General features: G+C 30.8%; 2 protein-coding genes across 8 annotated transcripts; one reads left to right on the top strand and one right to left on the bottom strand.

Annotated features, from left to right (window-relative positions):
• Nucleotides 1-395: 395 nt before the first annotated feature.
• Nucleotides 396-7,227, top strand: LOC100777738 (uncharacterized). 7 transcript variants are annotated; one of them, XM_041014048.1, is made up of 9 exons: nt 396-562; nt 2,320-2,481; nt 2,804-3,640; nt 3,727-4,018; nt 4,319-4,525; nt 4,635-4,808; nt 5,473-5,676; nt 5,782-5,895; nt 6,523-7,227. In XM_041014048.1, the coding sequence occupies exons 3-9, from the start codon at nt 2,826-2,828 to the stop codon at nt 6,865-6,867; spliced, it is 2,151 nt and encodes a 716-aa protein (XP_040869982.1). In that variant the 5' UTR covers nt 396-562; nt 2,320-2,481; nt 2,804-2,825; the 3' UTR covers nt 6,868-7,227. The 7 variants fall into 7 exon arrangements, with proteins under 7 accessions (XP_040869982.1, XP_006576841.1, XP_014629254.1 ...); XM_041014047.1 differs by lacking the exon at nt 396-562 and adding an exon at nt 835-1,105; XM_041014050.1 differs by lacking the exon at nt 396-562 and adding an exon at nt 835-1,928.
• Nucleotides 7,228-8,932: 1,705 nt separating this feature from the next.
• LOC102664631 (AP2-like ethylene-responsive transcription factor BBM) lies at nt 8,933-11,948 on the bottom strand. The gene is made up of 7 exons (XM_041013947.1): nt 11,824-11,948; nt 11,647-11,714; nt 11,076-11,164; nt 10,058-10,134; nt 9,838-9,888; nt 9,679-9,752; nt 8,933-9,429 (listed from the first exon to the last, which is right to left on the bottom strand). The coding sequence occupies exons 1-7, from the start codon at nt 11,946-11,948 to the stop codon at nt 8,933-8,935; spliced, it is 981 nt and encodes a 326-aa protein (XP_040869881.1).
• Nucleotides 11,949-22,483: the final 10,535 nt, after the last annotated feature.

The raw sequence follows: 22,483 nt of genomic DNA, 5'->3' as shown, positions 1-22,483 counted from the left end.
TTTTTTAGGAACACCTGTATTGAAAGTACCGATTTTTTAATAAATTGATTTTTAATAAAATTAAATTTAAATTATTAAATATACTCCTGCTTAATTATACTGACAAGTTGTAATGTCTGGGTCCTAAACCTAATTATTAAAGAGATTAAGAAAAGAAAGAGGAATTAAATCATGTAATTAAAGTATGGAGAATGGGACGAGGGAAGGGGCGGTGCGTGTTAGGAAAATAGGGCCCCCACAAGGATCACATCGCACCCATTCAGATAACGAAAAGGTTGACTATGATGACCGGCTATACCCAGTGAACTTCGGTCACCGACACCCTTTCCCGGTTACCCTCCACGACTCCCTGTTCCGTTTTAAAATGCGTGCACGTTCCCGCACTCTCTTCTTCTTCTCCCACAACTCTCCAGAACCTCTCATCGAGCGTTTGAATGTAACAAAAACAACACAAAGAAAACAACAGTTGCAACGTTGCTATTCCCAAGGATTCTTTTGTCTGCCATCATTTTTGCGTACGTACCACTTCAACAAGACAAAACCGCGTGTTTGAGACTCACTGGTAAGTTAAGTTTCAACCTTTGTAACTGTTCCATACCATCATCCTTTATTATTAGGGTTACATTACAGCTTTTTACTCCTTTTTTTTTCATCAACATTAATATGGAATATCAATTAGTTTTAATAATGAATAATTTGTACGGAAAATTGATATTTTTAAGAAAATCTTCTCTTCCAATCATATTTTTCTTATTTATAAAATTCACACTTAAAAACTTACTTAAAAAATTAATATGTTAAAAGATTGACTCGGATCAGCTACTTATTGTTCTCTCTTTTCTTCTATTCTATGCTTTCTTTCTCTTTCTCTTTTTACATTTCTCTGTCCGTTTCACGTGAGAGATAGTACATCATACCGTCACGAAAAACTCCCGAATTGACTACACACTCACCCGTTTCCTGTTTCGCTTGTCTCCTCCTACATCGTGCTCGTTTCTTCTCTCTACTCAACTTCCCTCTTTGGCTTTTCTATAATTCTTCGTTTCCCATTTTCACGATTTTGTTTTTGTTCTTATCTCTATGTAGAAACGTAGAATCTCTTTGGGTACGGTTATAGGTGTCTTTTAATATAAAATCTTCAGAACCCACTTGTCTTTAATCCTAATGCATTGAATCTTCATTCGTTTTCTGCCTTTTTCATTTATTTGTTTGTTTATTTATGCTTCTGCTTATTAAATAGTGACTGTGATGCAACTTCCTTTTCCTTCGGTTTTGGTTTTGGTGGAAATTAAGGAAATGTCGTAGCAGTTGAATGCCTAAGCTTCTTCCACTATTAATTTTACTCTTTTTCCTTGATGGGTTGGGTTGGTCAAAGTTAATAGTTAGTAAAAAAAGACAACGTTTTTAGACTGATTAATGACAGTTGTTATAAGGGGTCTTCATTGAAATTATTGGAATATAGCCAGCTGGCATATTTGATGTATGTGATTTGTGATGACGTTGGTGATCATATTTGTTTTTCTAAACCCCCTCTAGTTCTGTTCTAGGTCTCTGTTATGCTTGGTTTATCGCAAATCGATCGAGAGATTCTTTTATTTATTTATTCATTTGTTTGTTTATTTTTTTACTCTAACTTGGTGGCCGCATCTTGTTTGTTTGGCTGTTTTTCTTTTTTGCTGAGAATATTTTCCAGGGTACCACTATGTCCCTGTCACTCCATACTAATTCGACTTGGTACCACAAAATAAGTTTTTTTTTGTCCGCAATGGCGCATGTCTTGCTCCTGCACAGAGTAAAAACAAAAAAGTGATGATATCATATGTTTGCTTAATTTTAGGAACTTACTAAAATTTCACTAGTGTGGACAACATCAAAATGGATGCAGAATTTCTTATCAAAGAACTCGAACTAATCCATCCGTGCCTTTTGTAATTTTGTTCATGTTGTATTTTTTATTATTATTTATTATAGTATATGTTCACATTTTGATTTCTTCCGCTGCCTACCCTCATGGAGTAAGAGTTATTAGATACTTTCTAAACGAGATCTTGATCTATTTTATGCATAATTTTTGTGGCCTGAAATTGAACTTGGTTCCCTTTCAATTATTGCAAATTGTGTATGCTATATTAGTGAACTTTCTGCACTAGTCATCTTTCTGGGCTTTCCATTTCTTTGACACTCATTGTGATTTGTGATGAATGTTTCAAATGTCTTCACTTCACCTCTTATCCCGATAATCAAAATTGGTTTCCTTATACGATTTTTGTCTATTATTCTCTGAGAATCAAGCCACTTATTTTACCAATACTTTTGCAGGTAGACAATTGTTGTTTTGAGCCTCTGGAAAGATAGAGAGGTTTTACAAGCACTTCTCTGGTGGTGGAAGCCAAAACACTATTCTAGGGAGTAGGTATTGTTAGTGATTACAAACAAACAGACTTTAGGATTTGAGAACTAAGGCTTAAGGAGCTCGCTAAGGTTAGTTACTGCTATCATTTCCCCCTATCACATCATCTTTATTTGATTGATATTTGAAGGAATTTGAAAGCATGAAAGAAATTGAGAAGAGAAAAGCTTCAAGGAATAGTCAGACAAAGGGTTCAAGAAGAACCGAAAGGAGAGAGAATAAATTGCATCAAGATAATTCTTCCAAAACATTGAATGAAAAAGGAACTGAATCTAAGACACCCCAGGATAGTAGACCAACTGCAAATAATTTTCTAAGTGATTCAAACACGGCCTTAGAGAATTCAGAAACTTATGAAAATGTGGTTATACATTATGTGGATGATGTCAACAGGTCTGAGGAGGCACTTGCCGAGATGAAAGTTAATGAAAACAAAAATGAAGTGGCTGGTGATCGTTCCAGTGATTTGGAGAAAGAGCAAAAGGAAGGGAATGAAGAAGTCTCAGATACTGAGACAGTAAAGGATTCAGTATCTTCCCAAGGTGATTCTTTCACAAATGAGGATGAGAGAACAGAAAAGGCTTCAAAAGATCCTAAAAGTAAGGTTAAAGTGAATCCTTCAGAAAGCAACCGTGGATCAAAGGAGAGATCTGATAGAAAAACTAATAAATTGCAATCGAAGGTATCGAATAGCAATCAAAAGAAACCTATGAACTCAAATAAAGGGCCCTCCAAAGTTACAAACAAAAATACTCCCTCAACCAATTCCAAGACTGTGAAAGTTCCTGTAAATGTATCATCAGAATCTTCTGAAGGTGTAGATGAAAAACCTGTTCAAGAGGTCAAGGAACCTGATGTTGTGGATGGATCCTCCAATGGTGCTCAGAGTGTAGGAAGTGAAGATGAAATTCATGAAACAGTTAATGCTGAAGAAAATGGTGAACATGAGGATGATACAGCTGCAGAATTAAAAATTGAAGAAATGGAATTACGAATTGAAAAGCTCGAAGAGGAGCTTAGAGAAGTTGCTGCTCTTGAAGTGTCACTTTATTCCATTGCACCAGAGCATGGAAGCTCAGCACACAAGGTGCACACACCTGCTCGACGCCTTTCTAGGCTCTATATACATGCTTGTAAGCATTGGACCCAGAAAAGGCGAGCAACGATTGCCAAGAATACTGTTTCTGGTCTTATTTTGGTTGCCAGGTCTTGTGGTAATGATGTTTCAAGGTATGCACATGTGCTTTATTCAAATTCTGTCATTTACTGATTTTGAATATGAACAATAAATATTCTCTTCTTGATTTGTGTTTCAGGTTAACTTTCTGGCTGTCAAATACCATTGTGCTGAGAGAGATAATTTCTCAAGCCTTTGGGAATTCCTGTCAAGCTAGTCCCCTTAAAAGGTTGGCCGAGTCAAATGCTGCTGGGAAGAGAAACGATGGGAAGTCTATGGCGCTGAAATGGAAAGGTAGCTCCAGTGGTAAAGCAGGAAATGGTTTTATGCCTCTTGTTGAAGATTGGCAAGAGACAGGAACCTTTACATTTGCTTTAGAAAGAGTAGAATCGTGGATCTTTTCTCGGATAGTGGAGTCAGTGTGGTGGCAGGTAGATGTTGTCTCTTGTGTTAGATATTTGATGCATTCACTGATGTAAGAAAATAATCATTCTTGCATATTGTCCAGTACAGTGGGAGGAGTACATTGTCTATTCCAACCATCTTATTCCCATGTTTAGCTTATCTACTGGTTTAACTCCAAATAGGAATTAATCATTATATGTTCTAAAGTTGATATATCATTAGTAGGGTTGATGATTCATATACTCTAGTACGCTATTGATACAGTAGATCTTTGTATCATTCTTCACAGTATTTTTGATAACTTGAGAAGCATGTTATTTTTTCAGGCTTTGACTCCCTACATGCAGTCTCCAGTTGGGAACTCTTCAAATAAATCCATTGGGAAGCTGATGGGACCTGCTCTTGGTGATCACAATCAAGGAAACTTTTCCATCAATCTCTGGAGAAATGCTTTCCAAGATGCTTTTCAACGACTCTGTCCTGTTCGAGCAGGAGGGCATGAGTGTGGTTGTTTGCCTGTATTGGCTAGAATGGTGTGCTTTTTATTATTATCAATGATATCCTTAATCCTTCCATTCTTGCAGTGTTTATAATTTCCTTTTCTTTTGCTCAGGATTAAGTAGATTTAAATTCTTTTACCAGGTCATGGAACAATGCATAGCTAGACTAGATGTTGCTATGTTCAATGCTCTTCTTCGGGAGTCGGCCCTTGATATCCCGACTGATCCTATATCAGACCCTATTGTGGATTCAAAGGTTTTGCCAATTCCAGCTGGAGATTTAAGCTTTGGGTCTGGTGCACAGCTAAAAAATTCTGTATGTATTTAACCCTTTCACTGGTTTTGGTGTTCACACACATTGTTTAAAAAGTTGAATTTGAATATTTGAATTTCTTATCTGGCTATAGTAAACATTCATCATCAAATAGTGTCAACTTCTCGGAGGGACAGTTCTTGATGGGAGCATGTTTGCTTTGTATAACTTGGACAACCTGCTTGTGTTGAAACTAAAGCTTGTAGTGTATGAGAAAATTTGTTTCTCAGAAATACTGTTTGGTTTACTTGTTCAACCGATCTGATTAGCGTTTAATTGATTACTTTATATGCTTTCTTTCTTTGGAAAAGAAAAGCACGATGATTGTCGATGATATGTTGATGTATTGAGCGCCCTTTATAGTCTAACTTCATACATAATCTTAAAAAACCATCTGCTTAGATGATATCATGTGGTTTGAATTTGTGATTTTATACTGGGGAGTGGGGAACTCTTCGGATGCCTTGTGGTATTGATCTTGTTCTTGTGCCAATGTCCAAAGTAAGCCACTAAAAGTGTTATAATTGAAAAAAAAAATGATAATATGATTATCAATTAGCATAGTTGGCATAAGTAATGTGACTATTATGAAGTATGAAGGATTCATCATGTAGCAAAGTTATGTTTATATGTGTTTATGCTTATGGAAGAACTACTTGAACTGCAGGTTGGCAATTGGTCTAGATTGCTTACTGACATGTTTGGCATTGATGCTGAAGATTGTCTGCTGCAAGAAGATCAGGAGAACAGTGAGAATGATGAAAAGCAGGGCAGAGACAGTGAACCTAAACCTTTTGTTCTCCTTAATGACTTGAGTGACCTTCTGATGCTACCTAAAGACATGCTTATAGATAGAAATATCAGACATGAGGTTAGTTTCATGAATCAAATGCTGATTTTCTTCAGTGGCATGCCACCCTCACTTTTTTGGTTGGTTTGTCATTGTCTTCATTCCATATCTTTTATTGTTGTACAGGTGTGTCCAACCATCAATCTTTCATTGATTATACGGGTTCTCTGTAACTTCACTCCGGATGAGTTCTGTCCAGATCCTGTTCCAGGAACTGTCTTGGAGGCCCTGAATGCAGAGGTATACCTTACATCACTATCATTTTTAAGCTGTTCAGGAGGATACATCAATTTGTTGCTAGATTTAACAGCTTCGAAGAATTTAAGAGTTGGTCCAAAAGAAAAAAATGAACATTAAATTTTGTTACTTTATGGTATGTTGTTATGAACACCAACCTGGTTATTAAATTTTGGTTTCTCTCATCATACTTTGGCTATAATAACTAATTTGCATTAGCAAGGAAATAATAATAAATTATTGAGCAAACTACACTTGCATTCCCATGAATTTTTCTCAAATTATGCATAACATTACTATTTTTTCTATGCCTACATTAACCTCCTTTTATGTTTGAAAACATTACATTGACCTCCCCTTATATGTTTGAAAAGATTATACACCTTATATGTTACATTAACACCTACAAAGATGGTGACTGTAATGGTTACAAAAGCAGGGGATGTTTGTGGAATTAAAGAAAACCTCAAGGACAATTAGTGCAATTTACTCTAAATTATTTAAATTCTAAAATTGATATTGCCTTATGTAATTTCATGAAGCATATATTTTGTAACTTTCTGCTCTACTTTAATAATGCAGTAATTCTGGAAACTAGTTTATTGATTTTTTTTTAACTTCATCTTTCAGACTATTATAGAGCGAAGATTGTCAGCAGAATCTGCAAGAAGCTTTCCCTATGTGGCTGAGCCCGTTGTGTATATGGCTCCCTCTTCTGCTAATGTGGCAGAGAAAGTTGCAGAGGCTGCAGGAAAGTCTCACTTGGCAAGAAATGTATCAGCTGTTCAAAGAAGAGGATATACCAGTGATGAGGAGCTAGAGGAACTAGATTCCCCTCTTACATTCATCATTGATAAGCTTCCTTCATCTCCAACTGTCACTGAAAATGGAAAAGGTAATAATCATAAAGAGCAAGGTGGCAACCCCACCACAAATGCTAGATACCAACTCCTACGTGAAGTTTGGTCCATGTAAACCTTGTCAGTTCCACATGTTTACACCTACCAAGGGAAAAATGAATACTACGTTAGAGATTTGGCTGCAAAGAATTGTGAATTGAAAGAAAATTAAAAAGAAATGGAATAGAAAGATTTTAGATATTGAGAGAATCTTCACCAATAGCAGAGCTTAAGCTTGCAGATTTATTTTTTTGTATATAAAAATAAGTCATTATAGTGTAGCATTAAAAAATTTGTTATGTTCAATGTTTACATCTTTGTGTCTGCTTTATAATTAGAATGCAAGATATATTTGTAATAGAAATTTTAGTATTTATTTGTTGTTAATTGTATACAAATTCTTTATAGTTTACAAAGCTTACGTATTTGAATGTTATTTGTTGTTTAACTTGATATTGCCTTGGTCTATTCTTTTCACGGATATATTGGAGTTATGAACTCAACTTGAGCACTTGTGGTAAAGGCTTATGAGTTTTTACTTCCAGCATCATCTAAAAATCTTTTGCTAGTTCGATTTGGTAACTTAAATGCACTTTGGAGATATAATAAGGTTGGGTTAGTGATAATGGATGAAAGGAGGGAGAAATAATTTATGGGTTTGAATCCTCCCACTAATAAAATCTAATAAACTAATAATTAATATTGATAAAAAAAACTTAAATACACTTTAAACTTGTACATCCGACAGGACTAACTTCTCCTCCTTGACACTTAGGCTGTGTTTGGTTAAGGGAGGAAGGAGAGAAATAAAGAAGACAAAGTGTGGCTGTGTTAGGTATTTAGTTTCTCCAAATAACTCATTTTTATCAAAAAGTCTTGAGATCTATTCTTGATGGGAGTTGAACCCCGTTACTTTGGAAGGCTAAAAGAATTCTAGCCACTAAACTAAGAAAATCATATAGGTGCTCCAAGAGAGTTCTTTAAAAAGCATATGGGTGAAAAGTATACTATCAAAGGTACAAATATGTGCTTGGAAAATGGTTTTGGACTGAATTCCGACGACCCGTCAAATATTGGTGAAGAGAAATGTAATCCACCATGAAGAAAGCATATGTTAAAGGTTGTGAAAGAGAAGATGAGAGTACAAGGAATTTGTTTTTTGAATGTCAAATCTCCTCGATAAATTGGAAGGCCTGTTATATTGGTGATGTATCAGTTCGATAATACACAATAGTGCACATTTTTTTTTTCATAGGAGTAAGAGAAAGTGTTGCGGGCAATATGGTTTGCAGTGGTTTGGGCAATATGTTTGACCCACAATTCGTTGATTTTCACAGCTACAACTAAGGGTGAGGAAAAAATTCTGGAAACCATAACGATTTCCTCTTGGCAGTGGATTAGAGCCTTGGGTGAGATTGATCATTACCCTTTATCACTTTGGTGTATGAACCCCCGAGCATGTATTGGCCTTCTATGATGGAAACAAACAATAGTGTAATGTTTGCAACAACAATATAATTCGTGTTTTTTGGAGCCAATGTTCATATTCGGGGCACGATATATACTTGGTAGCATTTGGATGCATGACTTGACACAAGGTAACGTAAGTCATATTCCAGATATATTTATTTATTGTTGTAGGGAGATTTTCTTGAGTTAGGGGGGCTGGTCTTCAACGTGTCCTCAAGTGGAGAAAAACAAATTAAGCTTTAGCCAGTATGTTACCACATACAAACAGGAATCAAAATTCCACTAAGAAAATTAAGAGCATGCAAATTAACACTAGGATCACCGCGTTCAAATCAGCCTAATTAAGGAATATTCTTTTTTTAAATGAAATCACTCGAACTTGAATAATGAAAGCCAAAGCTTTAACGACCCTCTATCCCCTCTAGGATTGCCATATGAAAGTATAATGTTCAAGCTAACATAGAAAAAGAGCATGCATTTGCACCACAGCTACGGTGCTATAATAATGTTTAACTTCAACCAATGGACTATAAATTGTTTGACAGTGAAACCTGTTCAACATATTGAAATTAAGGTAAAAATCCAATCCAGAGAATTAACTAACTAATTCACAACCATAATTCTGAACTTCTCCATATAACATCATCAACTTGGTCTAGGAGGTTATAAACTTAACTCCTCTTTATGAATTTTTTATAAGCATTGGTCAGTTCATCCTCAAAACACATGCTGCTGGCTGATGAGCCTCCCTGACCATCGTCCTCACCACTTCTTCCATAGACCAAAGGTTGCCCCTCAGTCACTAAGGACAAATTTCTATTAGGGTCATTTTCACGGCCTTGTGAGGCAAAGGCCACATAATTTTCCTGTTCTTCTGTGTTTCCTGATATTGGCCTTTGAAATACATTGCTTCCGAAGGTATCAGTAGTAGTACCATACAACATTTTCGAGGAGCCTTGGTCAATAATGTTCTGAAGCACTTCCAAAGGCTGCATTGCTTCCACAGGGACAGTGTCTTGTGACTGATATATTACTTTTTCAGGATCAGTTACTCCTTTCAAAATGGCCTCAACGTTGTAAAACCTGATATTGAAGTTGGTAATGGCGTCGTACCCTTTCAACCTTATGCTTTCAACATCATATGCCCTTGCTGCTTCCTCTTCTGTGTCTGTTTACATGATTAAAAGGAGATATATGATTAACTTGATGATAAATGTTAGGATGAAAGAAGAAAGGAATAGGTCATGATTTTAAATTTTTTCACTAATAAAAATTAATAAATTAATTAATAGTTAATATTTATCCATTATAAAAATCACAATTAAAAGCTCAGAAACTAATCAATGCTTTAAATAGCTTAAATAATAGATAAATGTTTTAAAAATACTACATAGAATATATGGGGTAATGACTTCACCGAATAATCCAAGGGATTTGTTGTCGTCGCTGCTTGTAACAAAAATTGCTTCCCATTTCGCAGTAGATGAATCTCTGCTTAAAAATAAAGTAAAAATGAGAGAGAGGGAGAGAGATGAATATATAGCTAGAAAGTAAGAGACACTATTTTTGTGTATACCTGATGACTCCACGATACTTGGATATGAACTTCACAAAGCTGTAACTTAACCTATACATACATAGGGATATCAAATGATATATATGATCTGATTAATACGCATTCTTCACTAGGAAAAGAGACACTTCAAAATGAAAATGAATTAATTGAGTTAAAACTACAATGAAAACTAGGAATATTAAGTGGTTCACTGATATGAACGGGTTTTTTCTGATATTACATTCTGACAGAATCCACAACATCCGTTTGTGTCATATCAGTCGACATAGCCTCCAATGCTGTCTTGTAGTGACTTTCCTGGAGCAACAAGGTATTATAGGACAAAATTGATGCATAAAAAAAATCAGGTTTTGCTCTAAAATAAATCTTGATTCACCTATCACATGGCTCATTAAAAGGTAGAAGAAATATCAATTAATAATATTTGAGAAACAAGACTCAGACTCTTTGTACATTCTATTCAGACCACATTGTCGAGCCAACGTTTCCATCTTAAACCATACAAATATGCAGCGATTTTTTAGAATTCTCTTGAAAGTAAAAGAGTTAGCTTACACTAAAACTTTTCCAAAATTATTAACTAGAAATTAATTTCTGTATGTGAATGTGTTTGCGTATCATTACACTCAGTACAAGAACAAATGTTAATCTCTTCTAAAATCAATCTGAATTTTTAAAATATTATCCTTCCTGTGTTAAAGCTAAAATCAAGAAAACAATATACTAAAAGAATCATAGGAAAGGACGAACTTCATGTTAGAAGTGCCCGATCATTGATTGCTAATATTTTTGTTTGGAACATAACCTGATGGGATATTTTAGGAGGCCAGAGGAGATGATTGAACAGATAAAAGATTTAGAAGATAGAATGACATTGTTAGAATAAGACTAGCTAGCACAATTTATTATAACACAAGTTTGTTGGAGATATATTCCACCACAGATTGATATAAAGATCAGAGTGAGAGAGAGAGTGAGAGAGAGAGAGAGAGAGAGAGATATATATATATATATATATATATATATATATATATATATATATATATATATATATATATATATATATATATATATATATATATATATATATATATATATATCATATTTATCTATATTTCTCTATTTTTCTCTTATTGTCAATTAAGCACTGCCTAAAGATTATTTTCTTATGGTACTATATTCGTGTATGCATGCATATATGAGTTATGACACGTAAATCTAACAGTAACGTAGCATACTGGAAAATTTGTTTTTGCACTGGATCCCCCGCGTTTCAGAGCCACCAAGTCATGAGCTCTTGCTGCATTTACCTCCTTGTCAAATTTACCTGCTCAAATCATTTATCAGTCGAAGCACCCATATATGCATAATGACCAAATCTATGAAGGAAAAACATTTTAATCACCAGTATAATTCATATAGCAATAAAAATCATTAATTGCATTTGGAGATAACAATATAAGAAAATTACTTATTTTTCACCATAAACAAAATATTCAGTTAGATTATATAGACCAATATGTAAACCTTTTTTCATCAACAACTTTCACTTTATTGAATGTTTCCATTCAAAAACGATAGGTCAAGTTATCAGAGTTGAATTAATTATTGTACTTCCCCTTTTGAAGTCATCAAAAAGTACTTGAGCATGCTGCTTCACTCACCAAGATATACTGCAAGATACACAGGTAAACAATATTAGAATTTTGAACCTATCAAGTGGTGAATAGTTTTTATTCCTGAAAAATTATGTATTAATAGTAATATACAGGGAATGAAAATTCTGAGTTAATGTACATAAAACATTACTTGTTCGCTCGCTCTTGGTTGCATCATTCTCACGTACTAGACCTATATAGATTGGTTTATCCGTGACCCTGAATTCCCATAAAATCCATATTATTAGCAAGTTTCATAGGCATAACATAAAGAATAATATAATGCAGACATATAAACGCAAAGATATAAAGAGTACGGTATATATACTTTTGTACTCCCAGATATGTACGGGGCTCTTCCCTAACATTCCTCTGATCACCAAAAACTGTGGTTCCTTCAGAAGCAGCAACAATAGGCTGAACAGATGAAATATCATAATTGTTTGGAAACATCTTGTTCTTGCTTTCTTGTTTATAACTATGAGAAATCCTAAAGATATCAACGAAAATAACTTAGTAAGCGAACAAATAATTTGAATAAACAGCTACTTGTCAAAACAAGTTGTGATCCTTTCTTTCTTTCTTTTTTTTTTAAAAAAAAAGAAGAAGGAAAAATTGTAAAAACCAGGGATACTGAAATGCAGACAATGAAACACTGGAAAATTTGCCATGTGGTTAGGGCATGTACAGTTTTATTTATAGTTAAGATTACTATCATTTTTCTATCCTTCTCCTTACTAAGCAAACGAGCTAGGAGACTTTCCCCTTCCCTTTCCTTCAACCAAATCAAATAAGAAAATCAACTCCTTCCTTTCTCTTTTTTTTTTTCCTTCATTAAAATCTATTTCATTTTCTCCTCTACTTTTTCATAGGGTGTGTTTCTATACCAAGCCCTAAATAAAGGTGATTTTTATCCCATAGCAGCCAATGAACTCAACTTAAAGGGATGCCTCCACAACCATCATATTCTCCTTTAGATAATTTAACGATAATTAAATATATTTAAATCCCTTAAATTCTCAAATAATAGGCATTAACTTTTAGAAGGATTCAAACTATCATTTATACATACATGTAAAACCCTCAGGTACATCACCTTTCAATATAAATTTATGCATTGAACCTGTAATTTCAGTGTGAATGTGCTCCTATCTCGTGTACTAGAACATAACTGGAAGTAAAACCTGACCTCTAAAAGTTAGTGGCAAAATAAAATTTGGGGTAGTAGCCAAACAATATACCCACGCTAATAAAAATGAAAAACAATTAAAACCAACAGTTTATCTTTATATTTCGTTTAGTATTTTGTGGATTATTCAAGTTTCGGGCTGGTTCAAAATTTAACAAATACATTACATTGAACCAAATGAATCAAACAATCGGTATATAAATAAAATGAAGTCATCCACTTCATTATATATATATATATATATATATATATATATATATATATATATATATATATATATATAGCATTTGTTTTTCTCCATTTCCTAATGCATGGTATATATCCTACATTCCTCATCTTAAATCTACAACTATATATATCTTCTTAGTTCTTGCTAACCCCTTTATCTTTCTTGCATGTTTTAGATTTAAAAAAAGTGTTTTTGGTAAAACAACGTTTGAAAAGAAAAATGGAAAAGGTTGCATTTTATCATTTAGTCTTTTATTTTAAAATATGTCTTCTTCTTCACTTTTTCTCTTCAATTATGACAAATTATGAAATGTTTTTAACAACTTCGGTCTAAAATTTTGGGGCTAAATAACATTGATAGTTATATAGATTATATCAATTAATCACACACTAAACCTATGGCTGTAGTGGGTAAGGTTTCTGTATTCTCCTGATACTTTTTTTTGAAGGATATTCTCCTGATACAGATCGTGTTAAAAAAAAAACAAATTATAATAATATTCCTTGAGTTTTTGTTTACACATAATTTCATCCATTTGAGTTTCTTATTCTAACTATCCTTTATGTTTGAAAATAGTAATATTCCCTCAAACCTTATACTAATACCACCTACAGAGGAGGCAAAAATAATATGATTAAAAACACAAGGAATGCTTATGTAATTATATGAAACTGAGGTATTATAATTTGCTCTAAAAAAATCTAACTAGTCATAACTAGCCTTTCTGTCTGTTCTCTTGCGTGTAAATGAATTGAACTCTTATCATAACGGGGAAAAATAATTCCGTAGAATGAAAACTTTTAAATGAGTTTACGCATACTTAACTGTTCCTACTTACTAATCTATATATGCAGTCTGAGTAGAGTTTTCTTCCCAGGATCTGACTCAGTTGATGATGTCTGATTGTCTGAGAAGACCAGAAAAGCTGCACCAAAAAATAATAATAATAACAGTTGTTACTCTTATTTTGTAGTTTATATGAAGTAAGGGATTGAGATGTACATATAGAACAGTAACCAAATCAATATTTTTTCTTAAGAATAGAAAAGAAGAGTACATTATTTGTATCTGTCTCTCCTCTCTTTCCCACCCTATGCTGAGATATTCACCCTTTTATCTTGGTTTAAAAAGTAAAAGGAACAGCAAAGACAATGATAGTGCATGTGTTTATTTGCCCGTTTTATTAAACGTTTATTCTCACTTTTCAAAGCACTTGTGAATCAGAGGCTATGTTTGTTTTATCGTTTCATTTGGTGGGCACGCATTTTGTGAGAAACAACGAATTATTACTTCTCTTTAAACGTTTGTTTGATTGGGGGACGTTGAACAAAAAAACAAACAGACACAAGTCTCCAGCTACTAGCTAGCATCATTCACGTTCAATGAAAATAAACGTCTACTTATACAAACACAGCGTAGTCTCCTTAATTTGTTGTTTTCTTCTTTTAAAACACGCATGAATGTCATTCGTACGAGATTTAATTGCCACCCAGATGCCGTCATATATGTTACAGATTAAAAAAAAGAAGTGATTCTGATGTAAAATAACCGAGTTTTTTTTTTATAGAAATTTTAAACAAAAGTGGAAACTAATTTATGCTTGTTTGCAATTATAAAAATTAGTTTAAAAAAATATTTCATGAGAAGTTATTCAAAATATCTTCTGATTTTATTAAGATTTTACATTCCATTTCTGATTATTTTGAAACAAATACATAAAAAATTAAAAGCAGTGGTTATTTTTTTAAAAATAAGTAATTCTCTTAAGAAAGAAGCTGTCAAATTTGGCATTTTCCTGTATTCACCACTGTCAGCCAGGTTGTAAAAATGAAAAATTAAATGTTCATCTTAGCTTGCAACTGTTATTAATCCGTTCGTACGTTATACACTTAATTACTTTAAGAATACAATGTATTTTAAGTCTTTAATTTTTACTCGAGTGATTTGACATTTAAGTAAGGATTAAGATTTATTATTATTATTTTTTTTTGGAATAAGGACTAAGGTTCTATTCCTAGCTGAAAATGGAATCACAATTGTAAATATCATTTTGCTTTGAAACAGACCAATCTTGTGGGAGAGAGAATTAGTTTGAGTATAAACAAAATTCGAATACTTGTTGGTATATATATATATATATATATATATATATATATATATATATATATATATATATATATATATATATATATATATATTCAAAAATAGTCTTTAACATCTCTATGTTTTAATAAAAAAAAGATTATTTAAATTTTTATACTTTTTATAATATGTGATTTTCATTTTTTTTATAAAATATAATATGCAGGCAAGAAAATCACAAATTATAAAAAAAACAAAAGATACAAAATATCAGTTTCGAACTAGTAAAGTATAATATAAATTTTATCTTTCTTTTAATTTAATTTGAAATTACTGCATTAGTAAAAGTGAAAATAAAGTATAACCCAAAAGAGATAAGTCTAGTCTCTCCAATCTCTCTCCTCTCTCTATAAACTTGACGAATACCAAGTCCTATATTTATAATATATTATATTATTAAATGAAATCAGCATTTTTTAAATACATGAATTTTCATATTAAAAAAATACGTAAAAAGTTACAATAAATAATTAATACTAAATTTAATACCTAAAAATATGTAATAGAATTTTTAATTTTGATTATTGTTATGAAAGTAAATTAATAAATGGTATCAAAATAAATAAAAAATCAATTTTTACAAATAAATAAATAAATAAATAAATGAACAATATTATAATATGTAAATTAATAAATACACCATGGTTGAAGTATTTATGCATACATACACATAGACGGATCCTGAAATGTATGGGAGGGTCAATTTTGTTTACAATAATTTAAATATTTAATTTTTAATTAATAATAAGTTTTATAAAAATATTTATTATCAATCTTATGTCTAAAACTAGCAATATAATCCACTATTATAAGAAAATAGGTTGACCCAAGTGAGACTTAAATTAAATTTTATGATTTTTTTCTTTAAATGAAACAATTATATTATATATTAGGGATTTTTTTACCAATATATGTTATCTTTTTTATTAATATATATGTTTTTTTTTCTTTATAGAACTAATAATAATTTTTTTTCTTCTGATAAACTTAAAATTTAAACTTTAGTTATTTTATTGTTGAGTCGGTCCTATAAAAAAATTAAACAAATATAAATTAAAATCCTATTTTTCTTATTCATTTTTTCTCTATATATATACTTTTTAATTTTCTCCTACATATTCATATACAGTCTTGATGAAGGGGACGGAGAGGGTCTTGCCCCCTAAATGAGTCCTTGTACATACATACAATATTGTAGAAGTATTTTTGTTATTGACTATTACTATTCATAAAGCATATTTTAATGTACCAAAGAACTTAAATAAATATTAATATAATTTTGAAATTGTTTAAAATACTGTTGTTAATAATTTATTTCAAAGATTATTTTCTTATTGAGCATGCATTTCATGAATTTAGTTACAGTGAATCAAATTTTATTTGCAATCAATAATTAAAGGAAAAATTATAACCGCACATATTATATAACTTATAGAACTTTTATATATTAAATAAATCCATTCACGCTGTCTTGTATATTGTAACTAAAACAATAGGTAAAAAATAATAATTACTTTACAAATTTAACATATATTAATGCAAATATAATAAATAAAAAATTTAAATGCTTTAGCATTATGAATTTATTTTCGTTTTTGAGAAATAAAAAAAATATTAATTGTACTGACTTTATAAAAAGACATTTTTTACTTATTTATTATTTAAGTAAAACAATATATACTTTTTCATATACTAATGAGAATCCATTAGCAAATTTACCAAGATTTAGTTTCCATTGTCTAAATGAACGAGAAGCAGCTTTCCCAATTAAGTGAATTTTTTTCACCGATAGATAAAAAACAAGCATTAGCATCTGCCCAATTGGTTTGCAAAAAGAGATAACTAATTAATTTAGAGCTTCTCTAATTCGTTCCACCATGTTATCTTTAGAGCTTTCCAAATTGAACTTATGTTCATGAGACTCATATATGAAAACATATCAATGTTCACATTCCAAATATTATGAAGGTAACAAAATAAAACTAACCATCTGGATTCGTCTACCACAACAAGAAAATCAATAATAGGTAATAGAAAACCTTGTTTGAGAAACTTGACTTAAGACTAATTCTAAAACATACATTCTTGTTCAAACCCCATTGTTATTATTGAATGACTAATGATAATTAAACCTGGTGCCTTGCAGTATTAGGGGCCTTGCCTATCCTCATTCCTTGCTGCAAACATGTCAAAATCGTAGCTGAAATTATCGTCTTCTAATATGTTGATATATTCTCTCATGTCAAAATCAAATTGACTTACATCGGTCTGACTTTGGGAACCAATAATGTTGTTTGGTTCAGAACTAGGATTAATCTGAAAAGTATCAGAGAAGCTGGGGTTTAAGTTTTGAGGTGGTATCTGGTTCAAAATATTGGCATTATAGTTGTGATCAGGTTCAAGACTTTGGTTCAGTGCAGGTAACTGTGGCTGTGTGGCTCCAAATTCCTGATTAGATGGTTCCACTGGTTGGATCTGTTGCCCAAGTGAACCAACAGCATTTGCAGCTTCTGCAGTTTCATTCACCATGTCATGTGTTGGAGATGGCACGTTCAGATTGCTTGAAGAAGGTTCCAAATCCAATTCCAAGTTCCCACCTAGCAACTTTTTTCCAAACTCAGCTGGCCAATTGGTGAAACGGAGACAGCTTTCTAAATCAAGATTTTTGGTGCCACGAGCAAGCAAAGGAAAGTTAGAAATCAGAGCCAGAAACTGTCTGTTGTTGTTGTTATCCTCGTCGCCGTCGTTCAGAATACTCTGATTGAAAACAGTATTAACATTCTCTTGGCTCGGAGTCTGAAGTGGCTGTTGCAATGTAGCACTCTGATTTGGAAACTCTCCTCCAATTGGATTGAAATTGGCAGTACTACTACTTCCAGCACCAGCTGTAAAGTTAGAACTCTGAGGCAGAAACTGGTTGATGTTGTTGTTGGTGGTGTTGATGAAAAGGTTCTGATTATTGAAAACATTGTTAAAATTCACTTGGCTCTGAGGCTGAAGTGATTGCTGCAGTATAGCACTCATATTTGGAAACTCTCCTCCAAATAAGTTGCCATCGCTACTGCTTCCGGCACCAGCTGTAAATCCACCAAGAGTATAAGGGTTGCTTGGAATCAGATTAGGGTTTTTGAAGCCATGAGAAAACTCAGAAAAAGATGAGTTGTTCAGTTGTTGAGGGTATCCTTCAGTACTGCCACTGCTGTCTACTTTTCTTAATGTAGCTATTCCTTCCGTGGTCTGAGTTAAATCACTCTCCATAATGCACCTAACATCATAGCAATTCAAATGGAAGTTTGTAAGCGCATCCCATCCATTCAACTTTATTGATATGATATCATAAGCTCTGGCTGCATCCTCTGCAGTGTCTGAAATAGAACAAAAAAAATGTCATGCGTTAAACTCAAACCATGATATATTTAGTAGAATGTGCAAACATACTCTTTTGATTATGTACATGAGAAATACTACCACTCTTTAAACACACTTTATATTATTGTCTAAAAATAAATTTTGGAAATTCTACTTTTATTTTTTATTTAAGGTTAAACATACAACTCAGTACGTATGTGTCACAAATTTTAAATGTTTAGTCTTTATACATGCAATTTGGTCCCTATACATATAAACATTGTATGTCTGGCCTCTATGTCGTTAATCCCCTTGTACATTTTTAATTTAGATGTAATATATTCTTAATTTAATTCATATAAGTATAGCACATTCTTAATTTATTCTCTTACATGTAGTGACTGAGATAAGAATACAATTTACATATAAAAATCAAATTAAAAATGTGCGACATGTGTATAGACCAAATTAAGAATATATATGATGACAAGGATTAAATGGTAATGTTTGTACGTGCAGAACCGATTTAAATAAGTTTTTATGTATGAGGATCAAATTGAAAATAAATTATATGTTTAACCTTTATATAATGAATCTCTTAGATTTTATAATTGTTAATAAATTTTAATTGATAAAAATTATGTGAGAGAGAGTATTGCTAGAACTACATTAATAACTAACTTAGTTGACATACATAGATGTTAATGCTCAACAATTCACTGTAAGCCACAAATTAGAAAATGAATTGGAAGAGTTGGAATATGAACTCACCAAAAATTCCTAAGTGCAAGGTTGGCAGACCCTCACGATCGAGCCTCGCTATCCATTTCCTGTTCTCCGAGGTCCTGTTTCTGATAGGAATGAGAGAGAATGAAATAAATAAGACTAATGAAAGAGAGAAAGAAGAGGGAATGCAAACCTGTAGACGCCAAGGTAAGGGGAGAAGATTTCAGTAGTATAGTCATTGCCGCTCCTGAAATATTGTCAAGATTTCATGCAAATGATAACTTTCTTTATCTTAATTTAACCTATATATATATATAGAGAGAGAGAGGGGGAGAGAGATCGACTTTATTATTATGAACGCATACCAATGGTTGTACATGTTTAAAGAATTATTTGCCTTGTCCATGCTATACAAAGGAGCCAACACTTTATCCCACACTTTAGGGTAAACAGAAAAACAAAAACAAATTAAACTTGGAGAGGTTACAGGTGAGGGGAACTATTGTGTTTGTGTTTGGAGATGGGGTGGGAAAGACGCAAGCGTAATCAATATATATAGTAGGATTTCATCCTCTGCAGAAGTGGAACCTATGAATTTCATTCACTTAATTTAATTTCATACATAATAAATTAATATTTAAAATTAAATTAAATTAATATTAATTATTGCAGCTGTGTAAGTTAATTTGTAACTGCACAATTTACAGTTTCTCTTTTATTTTTGACTGTAATGTATAATTTCTCTTGAAAGTAGTTAACATGTCAAATTTCTCAATGAATTAATGATTATACCAAAGAATGGGTAGTTTCTATCTTTCTTTGACTAAATGTACAGTTTTTCTTGAAAGTAGTTGGCATAACAATGATTATAATTCAAAGTTTTAACTCTTCAAAACAAAAGAATAATATAAGAAAAATTTCATCCTCTTATCATATATATCTTTTTATAAATTATCTTATTAATTTATTAAATAAAAGAAGATTGGTTTTTTTAATATTTCCAAGATATTAAACATTGTCTATTTAATTTAAATAAATTTCTTTATGAATAATTATAAGAAAAAAATAAAAAAAGATAAAATGAATTATACTTTTTCTTTAAGATAAAATCTACTTATGCACTACAAATTTTAGAAAAGTGGAATAAAAGAACTTCTTTAAAACATTAAGTGCAAAAGTTAATTTAGCTTAGATGAAAAACTCAAACTTTTTTTCTCTTTTATAATGGAGAAATATATTCACGCCTAAAAACGGAGAGATGTTTATTCAAACAAAGCATATATTTACTTTTTTATTTGTTAATTTTTCTACGAAGAATTATAAGAATATTACATAAGGATACTATAAGAAGATATATCATATAAAAACATTTAATAAAAGACATATAAAAACTACTCACATCTTACCTTCTAACAGCAAAAATATAACCGTTTTTGCTCATACTTTGCATTTCGTTGACCCTCCAATAATATATCACCCGTGAATAATATGCTTAGTTATGAGATTGAACTCAATTAATTAATAATAATTAAATCAAAATTTACGTCAAATGTCTTTACAATGAAATTCATAAATCTATTCACGATAATATACAGAAAAAAATTGTTAATGTAGTTCAGTCCCTAATCTTAATTGAAACCGAATTATGAACTCTAGCGGCGTCAAATTCAGTCGAATAGCCACTTCTCAACTTCAAAGAAAAAATCCAATAAGAATCTCTTTTTTTTTTTTGGTAAAGTAAGAATATTTTATTTATAGGTGTAAAAAAATATTTTATTTATGCATATAAAGTCCAATCCTCAATTTTAACTTAATAACAATTAAGAAAAAAATCCAATAAGGATCTTTTAAGATATTGTTAATGTAATTAAGTCCTTATCTTAATTTGTATATTTTTTATTATAAAGCCCGATCCTCAATTTAACATATGCTTATTTTTAATTTTTAACATTTTAGTTAATTAAATTATTTTTTATGATACCTGAAATAAATATGTTAGGTTTAAAATTTAATCGAAATAAATTAAAAGAAATGAACATACAAAATTGAGGATTTCATGACAAAGAAAACCAAAAATTACAGATAAAAAATTAATGGAAAAAAATTATAATTTCGTGAGTACGCTCTCTATATATTATGATATTATGATGTATTAAATATGAATCTTCATATTGAAAAATTACTAAAAAACTATAATAACTAATTAATAAAAAAGTAATTATTACATAACTAATATCTTAATATACGTATTCAAATTTTTTTATATTATTTAATAAAGTAAAATAAAAGATTAATTTTAAAAACAAAAATTAATGCATTATATAATATGTTAGTTTTTCATAGAGGAATATAATATGTTAGTTAATCAATACACTATAAGTTTTTTTTCGATGCACAATGAGTTATTTCATTAAACTCACATATACATACATAAAGGCACATTACTATTCATGAAACATATTTTAATATATAAAAATTTATATAAATATTAATATAATTTTGAAATTGTATAAAATTTTGTTTCATATTAATAATTTAATCCAAATATTCTTTATTTATTGCACTTATATTTTATGCAAATAATTATAGTAAAATTAAATTTGATTTAAATCAATAATCAAATGAAAAAATTAAAACCACGTATATTATATAACTTATAAAATTTTATATAATAAATAAATTGAGTGACATTTTCTTGTAAATTTGTTACCAGTGATTAATACAATAAAATTAAATACTTTAGATATTATCTAAATTTGATCTTTTGTGAAAGTAATTTTTTATCAAACTTTCCTAATCTCTTAGTTAAATTCTGATTACTTAGTAGAGGATTAAAATAAAAAAAAAAACTCTACTCCGGTGATAAATTCAAGTAGACAAAACTTCATTTTTTTTTTTATTTTAGGTTAACTTTCATTCTATTAAAAGAATGTTATTACCAATTTTTTATGTTAAAATACATTTCCTTCTACAATTGACTCTCTTTCTCTGTATCTTGTATCTGTGTGATTATATATGTATCTTGTATCTGTGTGATTATATATATATATATATATATATATATATATATATATATATATATATATATATATATATATATATATATATATATATATATATATATATATATATATATATATATATATATATATATATATATATATAGATATATATATATATACACAATATATATATATAGAGATGTATCGCGCGTGCATATATATAAAAATATATTTGAGAGAGATATATATATTTATATATATATATATATATATAAAGTATATATATATATATGTGTGTGAGAGAGATAAATATATTGTTTATATATATATATATATATATATATATATGTGT

The sequence above is a fragment of the Glycine max genome, chromosome 3 (genome assembly GCF_000004515.6).
Source record: "Glycine max cultivar Williams 82 chromosome 3, Glycine_max_v4.0, whole genome shotgun sequence".
In the NCBI taxonomy this organism is placed as follows: Eukaryota; Viridiplantae; Streptophyta; class Magnoliopsida; order Fabales; family Fabaceae; genus Glycine; species Glycine max.
This window is presented reverse-complemented; position numbering and strand designations above follow the sequence as displayed.